Raw genomic sequence first — 23,016 nt, 5'->3', positions numbered from 1 at the left:
TTACCATTTCTTCTTACCTCCCATCATAGTTAAACACATGGCATCTATTTTGCAGAGGCAGGTTTCTTGGCTTTCTCCATAACTGTCCACTCTAGTTCTCATGCCCATGTGTCTTGTATCTACCCTACTGACTGACTCTCATCCTCTACTTCATGTGATTTTCCCTCATCAATTACACAGCATCTGTATTCTACTCTCCTAGTTTTGTTCTTGTGCTTCATAACCTTAGTGAGAATGGAAGGTTACTAGGCATAGCTCTTATCATTGATTTATATCAAGTGTCCCTCCCCCTGCTTAGCTTAAATAGGTGTGTTGTGAGAACAAATTATTAATGACTTGGCTCAAGAACCCAAGCTGGACTTTCAACTTAGGTTAGACTTCAACTAGGCTGCTTTCATGTGAGCAGGGCATCATTTTATAAGGTTCCTATTGTTGAAACCCTTTTTCTCTGAGGCCTATAATGTTGCCAGAGAATGACAAAAGTAATTCCACCCCAAATTGGAGTCTGTTTGAGGTCAGTGGATAGTTCTAAGAATGCTCTTAGTCATTCTATGGAACACAAAATAATTTTCAGAGTGAGCTTCTTTATAAATATAATAGTCATAAGATCATAAAAGCTTATATATCATAGTGATTTGAGTGAGCTTCTTTATAAATATAATAGTCATAAGATCATAAAAGCTTATATATCACAGTGATTCGAGTGAGCTTCTTTATAAATATAATAGTCATAAGATCATAAAAGCTTATATATCATAGTGATTTGAGTGAGCTTCTTTATAAATATAATAGTCATAAGATCATAAAAGCTTATATATCATAGTGATTCGAGTGAGCTTCTTTATAAATATAATAGTCATAAGATCATAAAAGCTAATATATCATAGTGATTCTCAACATTTTATGGATCACAAATGATGAAGGTTGTAAATTCTTTTGAGAAAAAAGCATAAGTTTGCTAATACATATTAAGGATAATTTCAGAATGTCAGAGACAGTGTCAACTATATTTATACATGTATAAAAACTACAGTATGTGCTATTAGCTAAACTTAACCCAATCTCAATCTCAGTATTCAATATTTATACTAAGTAGAAATAAATAAACACAAAACGACTTAAAATGCTTTTAAATTAACTTTCACATTTTTAGAGAAAAAAAATTAACTTGTATGATGTTAAAATCTAAAGTCTATTGATACAAACTTCTAAAATAATGCATTATTGTCACTGAAGAACAAACCCTGAACAGGATGTGGTGGAACAAATAAGGTGAATTATGTTTAATAAATCCAGATGCCAATATGCTACTATTCTTTTATAAAGTAAACAAATATTCTAAATTATTATTTAAGTGACTTTATAGTCAACAGAGGGGGCTCTAACCTAAGTAGTTATTTATCATCCAAGTAATTACAGCCACTTTATACAAATCTCAGTATCTTACTCATATGCTTCCTGTTTTTTGAGACATTATGCATACATGATGAGGAAAGTCTTTTTGTATATGTGTTGCTTTTATTGGTGAATTATGAATAAAGCTGCTTCAGCCAATGGCTAAGCAGAATAAAGCCAGGTGGGAAATCTAAACAGCGATATAGAAAGAGAGTAGGCGGAGTCAAGAAGATACCATGTAGCTGTCCAAGAAGCAAGAGGTAATAAACCATAAGCCTCGTGGTAAAATATAATAGAAACAGGTTAATTTGAGATGTAGGAATTAGTTAATAAAAAGCCTGAGTTAATAGGCCAAACAGTATTGTAATTAATATAGTTTGTGTGTGTGTGCGTGTGTGTGTGTGTGTGTGTGTGTGTGTGTGTGTGTGTATATGTATATGTCTATCTCCTGGGACTTGGTTATGTAGCTCACCAAACTCACAAATCTCATGCCTCAAGTGTACTGCCATGCCTAGATTGGAAGAAGCTCTTTTCATGAAATGTCATATATTCCCAGCATTCAGATATATCACTTTATTGTCTGTAAGGCCCAGTCAGCCATTATTGCCAACATGTGAGAGGATTATCATTTATAGTGACTTGGTGTGTTTCTAAAACAAATGCCATATTCTTGGGGGGAATTATGTTACAACTAATTCTATTAGTAAAAGAACTTGAAAATAATTCTTTAATACTTTGTCCTAATTATAAAAGACAAACGTAGAAAATCAATACAGATGACTTCTGTCTTATTCCCTTCAAGTCTACTATATATTCAATAATTATCTGAAACCTTTTTGATAAGAAACATTATAAAATTCAGAACTGTTTAGATCTTAGAAAAGTTATATACGGTATATAAGTCAAGTGGTATCAGGGACAATACCATATAATATAATATGCTAGTATTTTTCTAAAAATGAGTGTTTACATAAAATGGGTAAAGGCTATAAACACGGATTTAATGAATGTGTTTCTAAACCATTTTCTAAATTTAACGAGTTTATTTTTCCTTGCTAACTATTACCAAAGTATTTTCAGCATTCTTGCATTTCTCTGTAAGAGCATATTTAACAAATGTTTCTCATTTCTGCATTTATAACAAAAATGTAACTGTAACAAAAAAAGGCTATAAACAGCCTCATATATTAGTAAAGTTCTGATATTGTCTGCAAATTAGTTCTGGTTCAGAATTCGACTAAAAGTGAAATCTTCAGAGATTTCTAATTTTGAAATTAACTATATGAGGGGATCTATGGATCTGCATTATCAGATACTTTAAGTTCATAATTAAGTCATAAAGATTTTATTTCCACTGAAAATGTAATACAAATGTCAATAATTGATACAATGAAAATAAAACTTCTAAGTTTACTATTTTAAATATAGAAGTAAATGAAGAAAAAGGCTAAATTGGTGTTGTGGTCTGAATAATAATAGTTCCCATAGGTTCACATATTTGAGTATTTAGTCACTAGGGAGTAGTATTATTTAAAAGGATAAGATTAGGAACTGTGGCCTTGTTGGAGAAGTGTGTCACTAGGGTGGGCTTTGAGGTTTCAAAAGCCCATGCCAAGCCAGAGTCAGTCATTCAGTCAGTCAGTCAGTCAGCCTGTCTGTCTCTGTCTTTGCTTGTGGATCAAGATGAGGCTCCATGGTGATAACAGACTAAACCTCTGAAACTGCAAGCAATTAAATGCTTTCTTTCATAATAGTTGCTTTGCTACCATTCCAGACAACAGCCCCTCTGTGCGATCAGGAAAGGAGGCTAGGAGCCGGAAGCCAGAGAGAGAATGGAGGACAGACGCTGCTTTTTTAAAGAGAGAGAGACCACCAAATGGGCTGGTATCTCAGCGGCTATTGGCTGAAGGAGCAGAAGGAGCTCCTGCAGCAGTCTCTCTTCACAACAATAGAACAGTGATTAAGATAACTGGTGACAAAATATTCTGAGTTCCTCCTATGATACTGAAGGTTAAGGTTAGGCAGCCCAGAGAAGTCCTGGTTGTTTTCTATCTCCTACGTTATGTAGGCTCATCATTATAGTAGTTTCTGGCCAAAATGTTCTTTCTAGAATACAAATATCCTTTTAGGGTTGATAGAATAAATCAGAACTTTATTAGTTTGTCAGAAGATTCTTCACATGTGTGACTTTTCCCCTTCCATACCCCTAGGAGGCTTTTCCTACTCCACTTCTCTATTCTTAAAGTACTTTTAGATGCTTCCAAAATATTTTGTCCACTTTGACTACTTGCTATGAACATATTCTCTTCTGACTGAACAGACCTCTCTGGTTTAATTGACATACATTTTTACATCCAGCATGAGTGCCACTTACTGGAAGCTGTTCTTTAATTTTTATCTCTTTCATGCATGCATTTTCACATGGATTTATAATCTACAAAATCAGCTGGTGGAGAGGTGGTGGTGGCACATGCCTTTAATCCCAGCTCTCAGGAGGCAGAGACAGGCAGATTTCTGTGAATGTGAGGCCAGCCTGGTCTACAGAGTGAGTTCCAGGACAGGCTTCAAAGCTACAGAGAAACCCTGTCTTGAAAAACAAAAACAAAAAAACCAAAACCAAAAATCACCTGGCACTCTGGTAAACTGGTAGTTTCTTTTTAATCATTATACTGTAGTTTTCCTGGGGGGAAGGTGCAGAGAGTATATCTGGTTCTTCATCACTGTGTCACTATAATGCAGCATGATTCTGGCTCACAGATGGTGCTTAGTGTATTTACAGTATTTGTTACATAACTAATAATATGAATAAAATATACAACATGTTCAGAAGATTAAAAATTTAGTTAGGTAGAAGAAGTCAAGAATTGAATTGAACTACATCTTGGAAGATATGTACACTTTGATAACCTAAGGTAGGAGACAAGATTGTGTATGGGTATTCTCGTGTGTGTGTGTGTGTGTGTGTGTGTGTGTGTGTGTGTGAGTGTCTTCCTCAATTGCCCTCCACCTTGTTTCTTGAACCAGAGTCTCACAAAGGACTTAAGAATTTGATTCAGCTAGATTGGCAGGCCAGCAAGTACCAGGGATCCTATCTCTGCCTCTCCATGTGTGCCCCTGTAACTTAGTTCTTTACGTGTGTTGTGGAAACTCAGGTTCTCATGCTTTGGCATCAAGTACTTCACCAACTGAACCACCTGTATCTCTCTCTCAGAAGATATTTTTAAATTCAGACATGGCTATAAAATGAAGATAGGATAGTGTTAGCAATATTCATCACTGTACCTCAAGTGACCTTGTTTCACCACAGAACAGAGCATAGGATATGGGTAAGAGTTGAAATAAGTGTTGATATCATTAAAGCTAACATTACTAATATGACAGTGTGACAGATCAAATGTCAACTAACTTGGGTAAAGTCATTTAACCTTTCCTTACATTGCTTGTAATAATAAGATGTTAAGACAGTCAGTCCTAGAATACTGTGGTCTCTAAAAGTAGGGTTGACCTAGGTTTCTGGGAATAGGGAGGGTCTTTGGTATTAAAATAAGAAATCTTGCAATATATATAAAAACATATATATATATAATTGATAATGGGTCAGTGATGATGCCTTAAGTTCTAAGGCAGAGGAAAATCTCCAATGTAGATGAGGCAAGAAGCATAGGGACTTCCTGAGTGAATCAAATGAGAAAAATCTCAATGGTCCAGACATGAAATGACACAATAAAGGCCTAGGTTTAGCCTCTTGGGGGAATATTAGTAGGTAAAGCAGCTTAGGGACCACGAGCAGTGTTTGTAGAGAAGTACTGAAGAACAGCAGAACCTAATTTTGATTTTCACCTTTAAATATAAGACATTGCTCAGATATGAGTGTTAGAAATAATAATCACTGAGCTTCAAAAATGTTGACTATTGGAGCAATGAGATATCAGATTAAGGGCACTTGGACTAAGCCTGATGATTTTAGTTTAAACTTCTGAACTCCAATACTAGAAGAATCAACTCCTAAAAGTTGTCTTTTGACTTTAACACTAATATGTTGACCTTGGGCAGTCTCCATTTCCACTAACCTGATGCACACAGACGTTACACTTATCACAGAATACCATATCATTCCCTTCTTCACTGTCTGGAGACCGGCACACATCACAGATCACATCTTCATCATATTCTATTCCTAGCCCTTCTTCTGTCTCAATAGCATGGTTCATATTTTCATGGCAGTGGCGTTCTAGAACTTCTATTGTTTTTTCCATAAGCGTCTCATCAATTGGCCCATAACCTGCATAAAAATAAAAACAATAACTCAACACTTCTGTCAGTTGTCATTCCCAAATCATCAACTGCAGGGGTAGGTAGGATGCTAAGAGACAAAGCCATCTTCTTCTTTTTCTGTTCTAAAACAACCAGATTTCAAGGAATTTTTTTTAACTAGAGAAATTCTAACATCGAGTATAATAAAATTAGTGTTTAATGCATTAATGAAGAAATACATCACGACACATGTTCTTAAAAATTTACAGACGCTTACATTTTTTACTAAATCCTAGTCAGGGGCTAGTGAGATGACTCAGTGGGTAAAGGCACTTGCTGCTAAGTCTGATGACTTGATTTTAATCCCTGGAAACCTCATGATGGCAACAATGAATCAACTCTCAAAAATTCTCCTCCACACACATACACATAGTGGTTATGCCAAGAATTTTTCATTTGATAATGTATTAACCCATAAAAGAAAATTCTAGGTAATATGCATATATGGATATGTATATGAAATACTGTTTTTCAAACCTGATTTAAAAAAATCAAATATTTTTCAATAACAAGCAATAATAGAAACCTCCTAACATTCACAAAGATTTAAATGTAATTCTGAAATTACCCTTTTTCTTCCTGATTCCTTTTTCTTTTTAATATGCTTATTTTTCTCCTCACTCTCTACATTTAACCCAACTGAAAGACTCATAGGGCTGATACTGGTAAAAATTAAGTATTTTTCTTCTTAAGAGGACCAGTGATTTTTTGAAAATTATTTAGTTACTCTTAGAAACTAAGGAATAATATTCAAAATGATCCAAGATAAATTTATCCAACAATATTTTTAATGTAAGACATCTAAAGAACTTTAAAATATGTATGAATTACGTTTTAAAATTTTATTTACTTATGAAGCAAAGATTTTCTCTGGCTTATTTTCAGCCTAGACATATCATATACACACACATACACTTACATACACATATGTATACATTAAATACACATATAGATATGTAGGAACAAAGCATATAGTGTCTAGTCTGGATATATACTCAAAGAATTCTATATCCCGTCACACAGATATTTGCATATCCATGTTTTTTACTGTTGCTCTATTGACAATAGCAAGGAAATGGAATCAGCCCAAACAAATTCCCAATTGATAACTGGATAATGAAAATATAGTATATAATAGAACTTTATCAATTCATAAAGAAAAAATGAAATTCACAGGAAAGCAGAAATAACTGGAAAATATATTGTGTGTGGTAACATGGTCTCAGAAAGATAAGCACCATGTTTTCACTCCTATGTGGAACCTATAGTCTAATTCTAATATATTTATATTTGTGTAAAAATGATTATGAATAGAGTTCAGGAAAATATGAATATTATGTATAGAGTTCAGGAAAATAGTTCCGAAAAATAGAAAGGGACCTATGACAGGAGAAAAAAGAGGCGCTAATTTAGAAAGATGGGTGGGAACATGTGATTTGAAAACACAAGGGGGAATACCAAAAATATAAGGGTTTAAGCAGGTATGGGAAGTGGGGAGATGAGGGACTGAGGACTGGGTAAACCAAATTTTAATGTAATAAACTTGTTACTTTGTAAACTAATTTTAAAAAGCAGAGTTGTAGAGTCTAGTTATAAAAACTTGGATTCAAATTCCAACTTTGTCTTCTATTAGTTATGCAAACTTTGTTATCTTACTGTTTTTATCTATAAAATGATAATACTAAATTCATTAACTTGTAAGGATGGGATGTTTGCTCATTGGTTAGTATTGTACCCATATATAACCAGCATACACATTTTAAATTCTTTAATTTGAGCAAAAACGCTTAATTTAATATTTTTAAAAGTTTATTTTAAGCTCTAAAACGTGTGACTATAACATCATTCTTCCTAAGGAAAAATCCAACACAAGGCAATCCTCCTCAAAAACTCTGGAGCACTTGTTCTTCTAGAGGACTTAGGCTCAAGTACCAGTACCTACATGGTGGATTGCAACCATCTGTAATTCCAGTTTCAAGGGATTTGATGCTGTCTTCTGGCCTTTGCAGATATCAGGCATGTATGTATGCAGTGCATGTACACACATATAGGCAAAACTCTCATATAAAGAAAATAAATACATCTAAAATATTTAAAAACTAAAGTTCAAACAAAAACCTATTTTTTATTTTGTTGAGATTATAATATATTCACATCATCTCTCCCTCTAAACCTTTTCATATACCTTCCTCATTTTTCTTCAAACACATGGCTTCTTTTTTCATTAATTATTGCTCCATGAATATATATCTATAAATATAGGTTCCTAAATATAACCTGGTCAATCTGTATAATGTTACTTGTATGTATGTTTTCAGAGTTAACCATTTGGTACTGAATAACTGATCATTGTGATCTTCTCTGTTTCTCTTGCTCTTAAACATTCATTGATTGCCCGTAGTTCTTTGTGTAGGGTTGAGCACTGCACGATAACACTAAGAATGCAATAGTGGTATTCACACCTTGCTAGTTAACCAATACCTCTCTTATTGAACTTAAAAACCCACTTAACAAGAGGGAAACCATACTGGAAACCTAGCTAATTACTCAATGCAAGCAAAGTCATGGATATTAAAGGAGAACTTAAAATCACTACTTTATTAAGCCCTAACTACATTCTAAACATTTGTCCTTATATCAACAGGTAAGTGTAGTCTTCACCCTTCATCAAGGAAACTTGTCTTTGAAACAAATATAGACCACCACAGAAAACCACAAACAATCAAAATGTAGAGTTATGAAGCCAATGATAAATCTACAAAACATGTCTGTTCAAGCTAAGGGAACATTTCAGATGAGGGAACAGTATGATTGTAAAAGCAAGAAGACCAGACCAGGGAATTTTCTGTGAGATTGTGTCTCCTAGTGATGTCAGAAGCTACACACATAAAATCTCACCAACATGATTACCTATACATGAGCTGAACAAGGATGACACAAATAGACATGCTAAAGCAGACAGCGGAAAAAAGTCCATGAAGTCTCACCCCTACCCACACAAAACAACTCTTCTAAGATTAAATGAAATGTACTGTTCCGGATGAGATGGGATCCTAGACAAGAAAAAGATTAGTAGAGAGTACAGGGCACTTCCAGCTCCTGCTGCAGGGGCTTCTTTGTTCCATACGACCCTGCTCACTCCAAGTTCGCCCTTTTGTCTGTGGGGTCCTTGGACTACCAGGAGTTCCTGTGCTGAGGAGATCCATCCAGAGGGGTATTGGCCCAGGAACAGATCCTGCACCTGCACTGAGGAGATCCAGCCAGAGGGCACTCCTTTCCATCTGCGGGGTGCTTAGATCCACCACCACGACCAGCTCCAGTGCCGAGCGGCCCTAAGAGAGGCCAGACCAAGAAAATTCCCCAGGTACACAGTCAGTCACAGCAAAGATTGAACCAAGATGCCAAGACCCTCATGGCTGCATCTGAAAGAAGAGATGGGCAGGTGCCAATTCCTCCAACAACCTGAAAGGCAACATGGCGACAGCAAAATCCAGGGATCACGCAACAAGAAGACTTGAACACTCTATTCCAGAAGAAGTAGAAGAAATCGACTTTAAATGTAACATTATGAAAAATAGAGGACCTTAAACAGGATGTGAAAAAATCCTTTAAAGAAATAGAGAAGACAAACAAAAATGTAGAAGAAATATATAAATCTCTCAAAGATACCCAAGGAAACCAAGAAAAAGCAATCAGACAGGTAATGGAAACAGTTCAAGACTTGAAAAATGAAATGCAGGTGATGAAGAAAACACAAACCGAGGGAAGGCTGAATATGGAAAATCTGGGTAAACGAACAGGAACTACAGAGACAAGTATTACCAACAGAATACAAGAGATAGAAGAAAGAATCTCAGATGCTGAAGATACTATACAGGAATATTGATTAAAGAACAAAACAAATCCAACAAATTCTTAACATAAAACATCCAGGAAATCTGGGACACCATGAAAGGACCAAACCTAAGAATAATAGCGGTAGAAGAAGGAGAAGAATTACAGCTCAAAGGCCCAGAAAATATATTCAACAAAATTATAGAAGAAAACTTTCTCAACCTAAAGAATGATATTCCTATGAAGGTACAAGAAGCATACAGAACACCAAATAGACTGGATCAAAAAAAGCATCCCCTCAACATATAATAATCAACACACAAAACATACAGAATAAAGAAAGAATATTAAGAGCTGGAATGGAAAAAGGTCAAGTAACATATAAAAGGAAACCTATCAGAATTACACCTGACTTCTCAATGGAAACCATGAAAGCCAGAAGGTCTTGGATAGATGTGCTACAGACACTAAGAGACCATGGATGCAAGCCCAGACTACTATACCCAGCAAGGCTTGCATTCACCATCGATGGAGAAAACAAGATATTCCAGGACAAAAATAGATTTAAACAATACGTAGCCACAAACCCAGCCTTACAGAAAGTACTAGAAGGAAAACCACAAACCAAGGAAGCCAACAACACCCATAATAACACAGGCATGTGACAATCCTCCACCAGCGCAACTCAAAGAAGGGAAACACACAAATACTACCACCAAAAAAAACCCAGAATTAACAAGTCATTAATATCGCTTAATATCAATGGACTCAATTCACCTATAAAAAGGCACAGGTTAAGAGAATGGATACAAAAACAGGATCCAATATTCTGCTGTTTACAAGAAACACACCGCAACCTCAAAGACAGACAATACCTCAGAGTAAAGGGTTGGGAAAAGGTTTTCCAATCAAATGGACCTAAGAAACGAGTGAGTGTGGCTATACTAATATCTAACAAAATTGATTTCAAACTAAAATCAATCAGAAGAGATGGAGAAAGACACCTTATACTCATAACAGGAACAATTAATCAGGAGAAAGTCTCAATCCTGAATATCTAGGCCCCTAATATAAAAGCACCCACTTATGTAAAAGAAACACTTCTAAAACTCAAGGCAGTCATCAAACCACACACACTAATAGTAGGAGACTTCAACACACCTCTCTCACCAATGGACAGGTCAATCAGACAGAAACTCAACAGAGAAATAAGAGAACTAACAGATGTAATGAACCAAATGGACTTAACAGATATCTATAGAACATTCCACCCAAACAGAAAAGAATATACCTTCTTCTCAGCATCTCATGGAACCTTCTCAAAAATTGATCACATAATTGGTAACAAAGCAAACATCCATACATACAAAAAAGTTGTAGTAACCACCTGTGTACTATCGGATCACCACGGAATAAAGTTAGAATTCAACAAAATTCTACTCCCAGAAAGCCTACAAACTCATGGAAACTGAACAGTCAACTACTGAACCACCCCTGGGTCAAGGAAGAAATAAAGAAAGAAATTAAAGGTTTCCTTGAATTCAACAAATATAAAGACACAACATACCCATACCTATGAGGCACTATGAAAGCAGAGAATTCTCAACAGAAGAAATTCAAATGGCTAAAAGATACTTAAGGTCATGTTCAACTTCCTTAGCAATCAGGGAAATGCAAATCAAAACAACTTTGAGATACCATCTTACACCTGTCAGAATGGCTAAAATAAAAAACACCAATGATAACCTATGCTGGAGAGGATGTGGAGTAAGGGGAACACTCATTCTTTGCTGGTGAGAATGTAAACTTGTGCAACCACTTTGGAAATCAGTGTGGCGGTTTCTCAGGAAACTGGGAGTTAACCTACCTTAGGATTCAGCAATTCCACTCTTGGGAATATACCCAAGAGATGCCCTATCATACTACAAAAGCATTTGTTCAACTATGCTCATAGCAGCACTATTTATAATAGCCAGAACCTGGAAACAACCTAGGTGCCCCTTAATGGAAGAATGGGTAAAGAAGGTGTGGTATATCTACACATTAAAGTACTACTCAGCGGTAAAAAATATGGCATCTTGAATTTTGCATGCAAATGGATGGAAATAGAAAACACTTTACTGAGTGAGATAACCCAGACCCAAAAGAATACATACATGAATATGGTATGTATTCACTCATAAGTGGATTCTAGCCATAAACAAAGGACATTGATCCTATGGTTCGTGATCCTAGAGAAACTAAATAAGAAGGTGAACCCAAAGAAGAACATATAGTTATCCTCCTGGATGTTGGAAATAGACAAGATCGCCAGGCAAAAGTTGGGAGCACAGGTGTGGTGGTCAGTGGGGATAAGGGGAGATGGGTAGAGAGAAGTGAGAAGGGGAGAACTGGGGAGAGCTTGGTGGAATGGGATGGTTGAGATGGAGGAAGGGTAGATATGGGAGCAGGAAAGAAGATATCTTAGTTAAGGGAGCCATTTTAGGGTTGGCCAAGAAACTTGGCTCTAGAGGGGTTCCCAGGTGTCCAAGGGGATGTCCCCAACTAGGTCCTTGGGCTGCAGAGGAGAGGGTGCCTGAACTGGCCTTATCCCATAGACACACTGATGAATATCTTGCATATCACTATAGAACCTTCATCCGGCGATGGATGGAGATAGAGACAGAGACCCACATCGGAGCACTGGACTGAGCTCCCAAGGTCCTTATGAGGAGCAGAAGGAAGGAGAACAAGAGCAAGGAAGTCAGGACCACAAGGGGTGCATCCACCCACTGAGATGATGTGACTGATCTAATGGGAGCTCACCAAGGCCAGTTGGACTGGGACTGAACGAGTATGTGATCAGACTGGACTCTCTGAATGTGGCTGACAATGAGGGCTGCCTGAGAAGTCAACGATAATGGCACTGGGTTTTGATTCTATTGCATGTACTGGCTTTTTGGGAGCCTAATCTGTTTGGATGCACACCTTCCTAGACCTGGATAGAGGGGGGAGGGTCTTGGACTTCCCACAGGGCAGGGCACCTTGATTTCTCTTAAAACTGGAGAGGGAGGGGGGGGGGAGGAGTGGGGAGAGTGAAGGGAAATGGGAGGAGGTGGAAATTTTTAATTTAAAAAAAAAGATTAGTAGAGAAAAAAAAAAGCCCAAAATTCTGGAACATCAGTTAATGGTGATGGTTTCTTCATCCCGACAAATGCATCATTGCAAAGAAATATGTTAATATTAGGGACATAGAATATACTTTAGGTATACATTTGTATTCTCTGCACTGAATGTCCATTTTTTCTGCAAATCAAACCATTCCATTATAAAAAATATAATCCTCATCCAAAGAGAATTAGTTGTAAAACATTAAACTTATACGGCAGTTTCTTATCAAAGGAAGCATTGTGATGATTGTATTATCATGAATTCCATTTGCATACAAAACCACACACTGTGGTACTTGATTATGTCTTTGTCCTTCTTTTATCCCATTCTCTATGATTTACACTCTAAATTGGCCACATACTTATTCCTCTTAGAGAACAAATCAAGAGGAAACAAAACATACTAAGATTATAAAACAAAAATTAAGAAGTAGTTGTTGGCAGAATAGCTTCCATTGTCATGCCAAAGAAGATTTAATATAATTTTAACTTTTTCACATGTATTCATATAGTAGGTTTAACATAGAGAACTCACTGAAGGTAGCTAAGAACTACTTTGGAGATATTTTCCCACAGGGCTACCATTATGGGCAACAAAATTAGAAGACTTATATTAAAGGGCAATGGTCATAGTAACCTGTCACTTGTAGTAGGATAGTGGGTACTGTTAAATACTGATAGACCTTTTTTCTAACACCTGAAAGACACACCTCTATGGACTTGTCCATTAATAAGAGTGATTTTCAGGACTGATTCAAAACACAGATTTCAAAACACAGTATCCTTTCTAACCAAAAGTTCAATCAACCATTACCACACTAACATTTAGCATTATGAGGCAACTTCATGAAACTTATGTGCCATCTGTATCTATGCTATTATACTGAATAAATGAAGAAAGCATCACTTAAATTTTATTACTCTATCTTAATACTGATTAAAATTAATACTGATAAAATACTGCTATACTTTACACATTTGAATAAATAGCTCATTTCTTCAAAAATAAAAATAAGCGAAAGAGTGGGTAAGAAAGGAAAGCAGATGAAAAAAGTTTTATAGAGTTCTACCAATTAAAAAAATCACTGGTGAAAGTCAATGCACAATTTACTTGTAAGAAAACAGCTTACCCATTTCTCCAAGGTCTTCATTGAGTTCCTGAAGCCAGAAGGTGTCCATGTCATCTAGGTCATAACGGCATGTAGATGCTGCCAGCTCTAGGGTATTGATATAGCCAGGCTCTGCAGACTCTGGGCTAGAGCAACGGATATATTTCCGGGGCCGGACAAAGAGAACTTCCTTTACTTTTTCAGATATAATCCTAGAAAAGCAATAGAAAGACATTGGCAACAATCAACAAATGATAGATTTCAGGTACTGACAGGATAAGCCAAATAATTCTGGCTCCACAAGGGCACATGTCCTGCTATTCCTTCTGGGAGATATGGAAGATCCCTTTCTAGACTCAGATGATTCTGAAAATTCAGTTTCAACATCTGCTGTAAACTTATTGACTGATAATGATGTGCTTCATTTACCTACACAGATCTGGGACCCTACTACTATTTATTCTAAAAAAATGTTGTGTTCTTGACCTAATGGTCACCAAGTATATTTAAAAGGGAAAAATCTGGGAATGAGTGCTAGCTGCACAAAAGTATCATGTTTAAACACACACCTCAGCAAAACCTGTGATTTCTTTTCTTCCATGGACAGACTATTAGATGGTAGTATACAGCATAGGTTTTAGACTTACACAAGCCTGTTTCTTTTTCCTGCCATTCATTTGTAAAGTGGTTCTGAAAAATTACTTCATTTAGATAAGGTTCAGTTTTCTTTATGAAAAAGTAAGGACAAGAATAATAAATTGTTAAAATGACACCAAACTTGTAAGATTATTTTGCTTACATGAAATAAAGTATTTGGTATGGCATATAATAAAAAACATGTTTCAGTAACATTAGTGTTATATTTCTTACTACTTTCATTATGCAAATGAGTTAAAGTCAAGAGATTATAGAGTTGCATAAACTCAAGATATATGAGAGCAGGCATAGGTCTGAGCCAGGGCTACATGATGAAAAAAAATTCCTATTATTGCATCAACTTTTGTAGTGAGCATGAGCAAATCCATAGCCTTTCTGATACCTAAGAACTCAAGGCAAGAAAACCAATCAGGGAAAGAAATGTCTACAACTTATTCTATAATTGATGGTTTAAGTGCCAGATGAGGCATCAGAAAATATAACCAAAAGGAAATCTGGATTATCTTTTCCTGGCAATTTTAAAGAACAGTGTGGGATATCTAAAAAGAGAGGGGGGGGGAAAGAAATATTATCATAAAATAATGAAAACCATTCATCTGAAAGGATTTTAGATCTAATTCAATTCTAGAGTCATTATATATGTAGGATAATTAATAAAACAGTATCAATACATGTAATATATATAATTGACCATGTAAGTGCAGAAAGTACATATTTTCTCCTAAGCATTCTTCCCAAAGCTTATGATTTCAAATAAAGTAACTTGAATAGTTAACAAATATATATATTTGTACACTAAAATTATTTTATTATATGGAGATCCAAAACCAAAAGCAATAAATATTGGAGGAAATGCAGAAATTTTAAGCATTAACTGAAGCTAAATTTTGGAACTGTATTCCGAGGCCTGCTTCTAACTGAAAAGGACAAAATACATGCTCTCCAGAGACTTCAAGATCAAATAAATAAATAGCGCTTCTTTGGTGCAAGGCAATTATAGAATATTTGATTTTTCCTAAGATATCTTTTTCTTAAAAAGATTTTATAACTAATGGTTCATCTCAAATGCTTCAAACTGTACGAGAAAAAAAGTGATTATAAATTTTCTTGAATGAAGCTTTTGTTTATAAAGCTTCTGGAAGAACACAGAGGAGAATACGTTTATAACATCAGGATAGGCAAAGATATTTTAAATGAAACACAAATGTCATCAAACAAAACAGGAAAAGATTGAAGAAACATACACACTAAAACTTTGGTTACAAAAAGAGAGTGAAAAAGCAATTTATGGGGTAGACAATATTTACAATTAAAGATATAAAAAAATCCAGTTAAAAACTAGGCAAAAGGTTTAGGCAACACTTCATAAATAAGACTACCTCTTGCAGCAAATAAACAATTAAAAGGTTCTCAACCTAACTAGCTATCATAGATATTGACATCATAATCACTGTTATCTACCAGAATGAATAATATTTAAAAAATTGACCTCAAAGTGGTCTTTGAAGGTCTTAAGTGACGGTAACAAACTGAAGCAAATAGACCTATTGTTACATTGCTGGCTTCGGCATGAATTGATATATGCCACTTTGGGAGTAAATACGTTATAATGTATGTACAGGATATGAATATATATATATATTATGTTCTTTGACCTAGCAAATATATTTTTAATATATTTAAATTTTAAATATATTTTTAATAAGAATGTAGACATTTTATTTTACAGAGGGTAAAAAGGTTCAGTTTCTACAATAGCTGGAAACAACCTAAATGTCTTACTAAATGTGAATGGATAAATTGTGGCATATTCAAACAATGAGATATGATGCATGAGTGAAAAATGAACTACATGCAACAGCATAGATGGATCTCACAAGCATAATGATAAACAAAACAATCCAGTCTCAAATGAATACATACTATAGGATTCTATTTATATGAAGTTCAAAAACTGGTAAAACTGTTACCTACGGTGAGGGAGGTCAGTTACTGGCAGGGAGCAGAAGAAAGGCTTCTGGGGTGTTGATAATGTTCTATTTCTTGATCTGAGTGGCAGTTAAATGAATACGTTTAATTCATAAAAATTCATTCAGCTATTCAAAAATGCATTCTATATTTTCTGGGTGTACATAATACTTCAATGCAAAGTTTATCATAATGATAATTAAAATGGTGATGTCATCTTAGTCATTTTTCCATTAAGTATAATGAACTAAAGTCTGAATCTAAGAACAGAAACATTAACACCAAATGCAAGAAAACACATGGGTAAAAGGTTAAATTAATGTAAATTTAAAAGAGAAATTATTGAATTTATGACAGAGGAGATCTGTGAAAATGTTATTTTGGGATTTTATCTTATTTTTGGCTTCTTGAGACAGGTCTCACTATGTAGCACTGGCTATCCTGGAATTCAACATGTAGATCAGGCTAGTCTCCAACTCACAAAGAATCCACCTGCCTCTGTCTTCTGAGTACTGTGATTAAAGACATGTGTTATCATGCCTGGAGGATTTTATTTTGTTTTTTTTGAGACAGGCTCTTGCTGTGTTCCCTGCTTCAGTCTCCCAGGTGCTGGGATTATAGGTGTGTTATCATTTCCAGCCTGGGACTTTTTAGAAAACAGCTTAGATCATCATCATTTACACATGCACACACACAAATTTCCAGTTATCAAAAGACACTTTGCTTCATGTGTGGGCCTGTGTGTGTGATTGCTATTGCTTTAGAGCAGTGGTTCTCAAGTTTCTTAGTGCTGCGATCTTTTTATATAGTTCCTCATGTGGTTATAAAATTGTTTTCATTGTTACTTCATAACTGTAATTTTGTTACTGTTATGAAATGTAATGTAAATATCTGATATGCAACTCCCAAAGAGGTTGAGACCCACAGGTTGAGAAACACTACTTTAGAGGAAATCCTAGAAAACTATGGTTTTCTTTGCCAGTCACTATGGACTAAGTATAGAGACACTATGAACGGCATCAGATCACTGACCATATCAGCAAATGTTTACAAACACAAAGATTTAAGTAATTTTGTCAGGACAACATAAGCATAGCTTTCAATTTAGATAAACATAATGTTTTTTGTTTATATTTTGTTTATATATTGTATTTATAAAATACAATATGTTTATCATTAGTATAACATAATGTTGTAGTAACTTTTTAGATGATTGGCTTTTGGTTAAGGACCCATATCGACTTCTCTATAGAAAGGTTTATTCATCTGTTCTTCACTAGTAGGTTAGAGTGGCTGGAATATTATTAACTCTGGCCCAAGTAGACACTACTGTGCCACTGAGGAGTCATTGAAAATGAAATTACTATTACTGTTGTTTGACCTAAAGCTTAACATAGTGTCTTTTTTTTAAAAAAATTATTTTATTTTATTCTTTTTTTTAAAAAAAAGAGAACTATCTTTTTTCATTTTACACACCAATCCCAGTTCCCAATCCCTCCACCTACCCCACCCCACCCTACCCCCTATCCACTCCTCAGAGAGGGTAAGGCATATGGCTTTGGGGAAGGTCCAAGGCCCTCCCTACTATATCTAGGCTGAGCATGGTATCTATCCAAAGAGAATAGGCTCCCATAAAGCCAGTACAAATAGAAGGGTGCCACTATCTGGTGCCACTGCCAGTGGCCCCTCAGTCTGCCCCAGCCATACAACTGTCACCCACTTTCAGAGGGACTAGTTTGGTCCTATGCTGTTTCCTTGCCTGTCTGGCTAGAGTTGGTGAGATCCCATTAGCTCAGGTAGACTTTTTCAGTGGGTGTCCCCATCACGGTCTTGACCACTTTGCTCATATTCTCACTCCTTCCACTATTTAACTGGACTTTGGGAGCTTAGCCCAGTGCTCCACTGCCTGTGGGTCTCTTCCTGTTTCCATCAATTGCTGGATGAAGGTTCTATGGTGATATTTATGATACTCATTAATCTGACTACAGGGCAAGGCCAGTTCAGGCACCCTCTCCTCTACTGCTTAGGGTCTTAGCTGGGGGTCATCCTTGTGGATTCCTGGGAATTTCTCTAGAGTCAGTTTTCTTGCTAGCCCCATAATAGCTCCCTCAATCAAAATACCTCTTTCCTTGCTCTCACCTCTGTCCTTCCTCTATCTCGACTATCCTGTTCCCTCAAGTTCTCCTCTCCCCCCTTCTCTTTTCCTCTTCCCCTTCCACTCTCCCTTCTCCTTCCATCCCCATGCTCCCATTCTGTCAGGCAATCTTGTCTATTTCCCCTTTCCAAGTGGATCTATGTATGTTTTTCTAAGGGTTCACCTTGTTACTTAGCTTCTCTAGGATTATGAACTATAGGCTCAATGTCCTTTGCTTTATAGCTAGCATCCACTTATGAGTACATACCATGTTCATCTTTTATGTTCATCGGGATGTTTTTTTCTAGTTCCATCCATTCTTATTGACAGTGACCTTTCAGGGACTTTTCAAATGACTTTCAAATGTTTTGAAAGATAGATACTATGCTGTTTCATATATAAAAGCATTCTCTCTCTCTCTCTCTCTCTCTCTCTCTCTCTCTCTCTCTCTCTCTCTCTCTGTGTGTGTGTGTGTGTGTGTGTGTGTATGCTTGGGGGGTCCTACTGATTGGAGGTTGCAGTCTACCATGACCTGGCAGCTCTCTCTGAGGTCAGCAACATGGATGCCTCCCCCACCCCCACTCCCGGCGAAAAGCATCCTGTTCTCTACCAGACCTTATTTGGAGACTGTCTTTAGGCCCTGATGCCTGACTTATCTCTAGTATGACCCTTGACGCAGTTCGCTGCAGAAGTTTTACCTTTGTTGCTGCCCATATGGTAATTAGACATTGTGCTACTGCAGAAGTTTTACCTTTGTTGCTGCCCATATGGTAATTAGACATTGTGCTAGGAGCATTACAAACAATAGGACCGTGCTTCCACAGATGATAACTAAGACTTGTAATAGGAGTTTTATGATAGGAGCATACTATTTAATGCAAATTATGTGATGCCCCAGCCACTGTCTCCATTCTTTATATCGCCCCTCACTCTGGAATACAGTTGAGCTGATTCACTGAAGTTATCTCCTGAAGAGCTATATCCATTGTGCTCACAGACCGTACAAAGCTCTCTATTGTCGCTTCTGCCCCTTGTCCTCGTGGACTGGTGGCGAACAGGATGAGAGGAAAATGCTCCCCGCCCCATGTATATGTGTGTGTGTGTGTGTGTGTGAGAGAGAGAGAGAGAGAGAGAGAGAGAGAGAGAGAGAGAGAGAGACTGAGGATCAAATCCAGAGTCTAGCAAGCATTCTTAGGACAGAGCTATTCCCGCAATCCCTTTTTGGAGTATTCTTGATGAGTCATTTCTTATTGAGAACTAGATATCTGAGGTGTTAAAAACCTGGGGCCTTATTTAAACCTTTAGTTTTGGCTGGTTTCCAGCCAAACTACTATGGTTGGTCATCAGAGTTGGAGTGGAAGACACTGTCTTATTATTGCCAAGAAGTCTAGTTTACCATTTGTCCTGTATTGCAGGGATTTTCTGTTACTAATGGGGTGAGTCTGGAAGTTCTGGCTCCCACTAGGCCTTCAATGATACCTCCCTCATTGAGATTAGTAAAAATGACTGAATGGCCTTGACTGATACCACTAGAGAAGAAAGAATTCTCATTATTATCATGTAGAAATGAAAACTGTTTCTCCATTAAGTTTTCTATCACAACCCTTAGATGGGTTGAATCATTACTGACTGTGGAGTTAAGTTAAAGTCTAGGCTTCTTACTGCATCTGTGCTGCAGGAGAGGGCAGAGTGACAGCCTAAAGTGTTTCTCATGGTGTTTGACTGGTGATGAACAAACATTATCTGAAAGATTTCTGTTTCGATAGGCTGTCCCTTTCCCAGTCACTAAAAAGAATAGGCTTTTCTTATCTGTTTTTTTAAAATCATCACTGGCTGGTTGTTTCTCGGTTGCTACCTTTTCCAGTATTAAATCTGGGAGCAAAAAGAAAATTCAGGGAACACACGGCTGTGTTGTTTCAGAGGTTATGTCTCAAGAACCCTAGATTTTCTGCTACCTTCTTTTGAGCTTTTAAAAGACCAACACTTGTGTTTTACAAGCTGCTCAGGACTTTTAGTTGTACTTAATGGGGGAGGGAAGTGGTCATAGGGAAAATTCATCTATTCAATCATTGTGGAAGTGAAATATTGGCCAAACTGTCAAATTTAAAAATGACAGCAACAGAAAGAACACATGAATATATGCATACACATAACTTTGACAACTTAGATCAAACAAACTAAGCTGTTAAAGCACCCAAGAACTAAAAGTCATTCAATATGAACTAGGTAACTATGAAAGATTAAATTTATAGATAAAACACCAAAAAGGCAGATTCAGAGTATTTCACTGGAGAATTCTATCAAATATTGGGGTTGGAGAGAGATGGCTCACCAGTTAACATCTCTTGCAAAGAACCTAAGTTTGGTTACTAACATCCACCTAGCAGCTTACTACCAGATGCTATTCCTGGCTATGAGAAATCTATAGGTAGAATGCCATGCTTAGCTTTGATGCAAAGGGGAGGGGCTTAGTCCTGCCCCAACTTAATGTGCCAGACTTTGTTGACTTCCCAGGGGAGCCCTTACCCGCTGGGGGAGTAGATGGGTTTTGGGCTGGGGGGATAATGGAGGCGGGAGGAGGGATGGGGGAGGATTGTGTATAGAATGTAAAATGAAATAAAGAAATCTGATGCCTATGGCCTCTACATACATCTGCATGTATGTATCTGCATGTATGTACTCATACTCATACTCCTCTCTAAATCACATAATTAAAAATAAAAAAATTTAAAAAGAATCAATACTAGTTTTATACAGTACCTTCTGAAAACAAAAGGGCAGAATATCCCCCCAATTAAATAAAAAATTTTAACATAATACTTTTATTAATTTGAAATTTTTAATATATTTCTGATGTATTTTATTATAGTCAGCCTTCACTCTCCTTGTGAATTCCTCCAAGATCCATTTCCTACCTCCCTCCTAACTTCATGCCCTTTATTCTTGTAGTCCACTGAGTTCAATTTGTGTTCCCCATATATTCATGGATATGGGAGCATGATCAACCTGCCAAGGGACCATATCTTTAAAAAAAAGTGACTTTCCTCCAATGGCCACCAACTGCCATTAACTCCTCAAATAGAGGTGGAGGACTTAGAATTCCCTCCTATTTCCATATCAGGCTGACTGGGCCTTGATCTTGTTCAGGCTTCATATGGATATTTTCTGAATATGACAGGACTGTGGCATTCATGAACTCACAGCAGCTTTGGAAGCCTGCACAAGGCCTCCCCAATTATTTTATTAGGGGTGTATCACCTCTATAACAATTAATAAAAATACTATGAGAAAAGAACACAGGGCTTTTTTCATGTCAGGAATACAGACAAGAAAATTCTTAACAAAATATCAAATTATATCAAGCATTATACCAAAAAAATTCTAAAGCCAAATTAACTGGGTGTCATGGACTGAATTGTGCCATTCCACAGCCAAAAAACCTAACCTCAATGTGACTGTGTTTGGAGACAGGGATAGTTAAAGTTAAATGAGTCTATATAGATAAAGCTCTAATCCAATAGGACTATTGCCCTTATCAAAGAGAAAGAATTCATTCTCTCTACATGTTCACTAAGAAAAGGTCATAATAGCAGGAAGGACTAACATCCTTATCAGGAGTTAAATCCTGCTGGATCTTGATCCTAAGAAGTTCAGCCTTTAGAATTTTGAGAAATAAGTTTCTGCAGTTAAAGGCATCCAACCTATGAGATTTTATCATGCAGCCCAAGCTATTATAGGAAGACTTATTTCAACAAAACAAGTCTAGTCAATATTCAAAAACTTCCGTCACAATCTATGATATTAACAGGGTAAAGGTGATAAACCCACGTTTCTATCATTTGATACAGAATGAGTATATGAGATGATAAAAATTATAATAAATTAGGAACAAAGGTGAGTTTCTTCAACTTGACAAACAATATCTATAAAAACCATAAAAATTAATATCATGCTTAATACTGAAAGACTTAATGGTTTCTACCTAAGACTGGACAGACGGTAAGAGTCTCTGTCCTCAATGTGATACTGGAAGTTTTAGCCACTGCAATAGTATAAAAGAAAATAAAAGATGAAGAGACTACAAAGGAAGAAAGAAAACTATTTTATTTTCAGGTGACATGATAGTATATGTAGAAAAATCCCAAGGACCTGAGAATTTAGTGGCTCGTGCCTATAATCCTAACACTCAGGAAGTTCAGGTAGGAAGACTGCTCATGAGTTCATGGCCAGGCTGGGCTATAAGCAAGACCCTATCTCATAAAGTTTGTTTTTTTAAAGGGTGCTGGAGAGATGGTTTAGGCATTAAGAGCACTGTTTGCTTTTGGAAGACCTTGTTCAATTCCCAGCACCTACATGGATGCCCACACTGTCTCAAACTTCAGTCTCATGGGATCCAAACCTTTTTCTGGTCTCTGTGAATACTGCACAGACATATATGCAGGTAAAACACCCATAC

General features: G+C 36.5%; 1 protein-coding gene across 4 annotated transcripts in view; it reads right to left on the bottom strand.

The window, feature by feature from the left end:
- Jade3 (jade family PHD finger 3) overlaps nt 1–23,016 on the bottom strand; it is a 149,709-nt gene that overhangs the window by 30,472 nt on the left and 96,221 nt on the right. For 3 of the 4 annotated variants that reach the window (XM_085684613.2, XM_085684614.2, XM_048461457.3), the window contains 3 exons: nt 16,429–16,506; nt 13,823–14,013; nt 5,466–5,677 (listed from right to left, as the gene is read on the bottom strand). In XM_085684613.2, the coding sequence (XP_085540739.1) occupies nt 5,466–5,677; nt 13,823–14,013; nt 16,429–16,506 (481 nt within the window). The remainder of the gene's footprint in view (nt 1–5,465; nt 5,678–13,822; nt 14,014–16,428; nt 16,507–23,016) is intronic. The other variant, XM_048461456.3, reaches the window with a different exon arrangement.

The sequence above is a fragment of the Myodes glareolus genome, chromosome X (genome assembly GCF_982192425.1).
Source record: "Myodes glareolus chromosome X, mMyoGla1.1, whole genome shotgun sequence".
Taxonomy (NCBI): domain Eukaryota; kingdom Metazoa; phylum Chordata; class Mammalia; order Rodentia; family Cricetidae; genus Myodes; species Myodes glareolus.
Note: the sequence above shows the minus strand (reverse complement) of the source record. Positions and strands in the feature narration are given on the sequence as shown.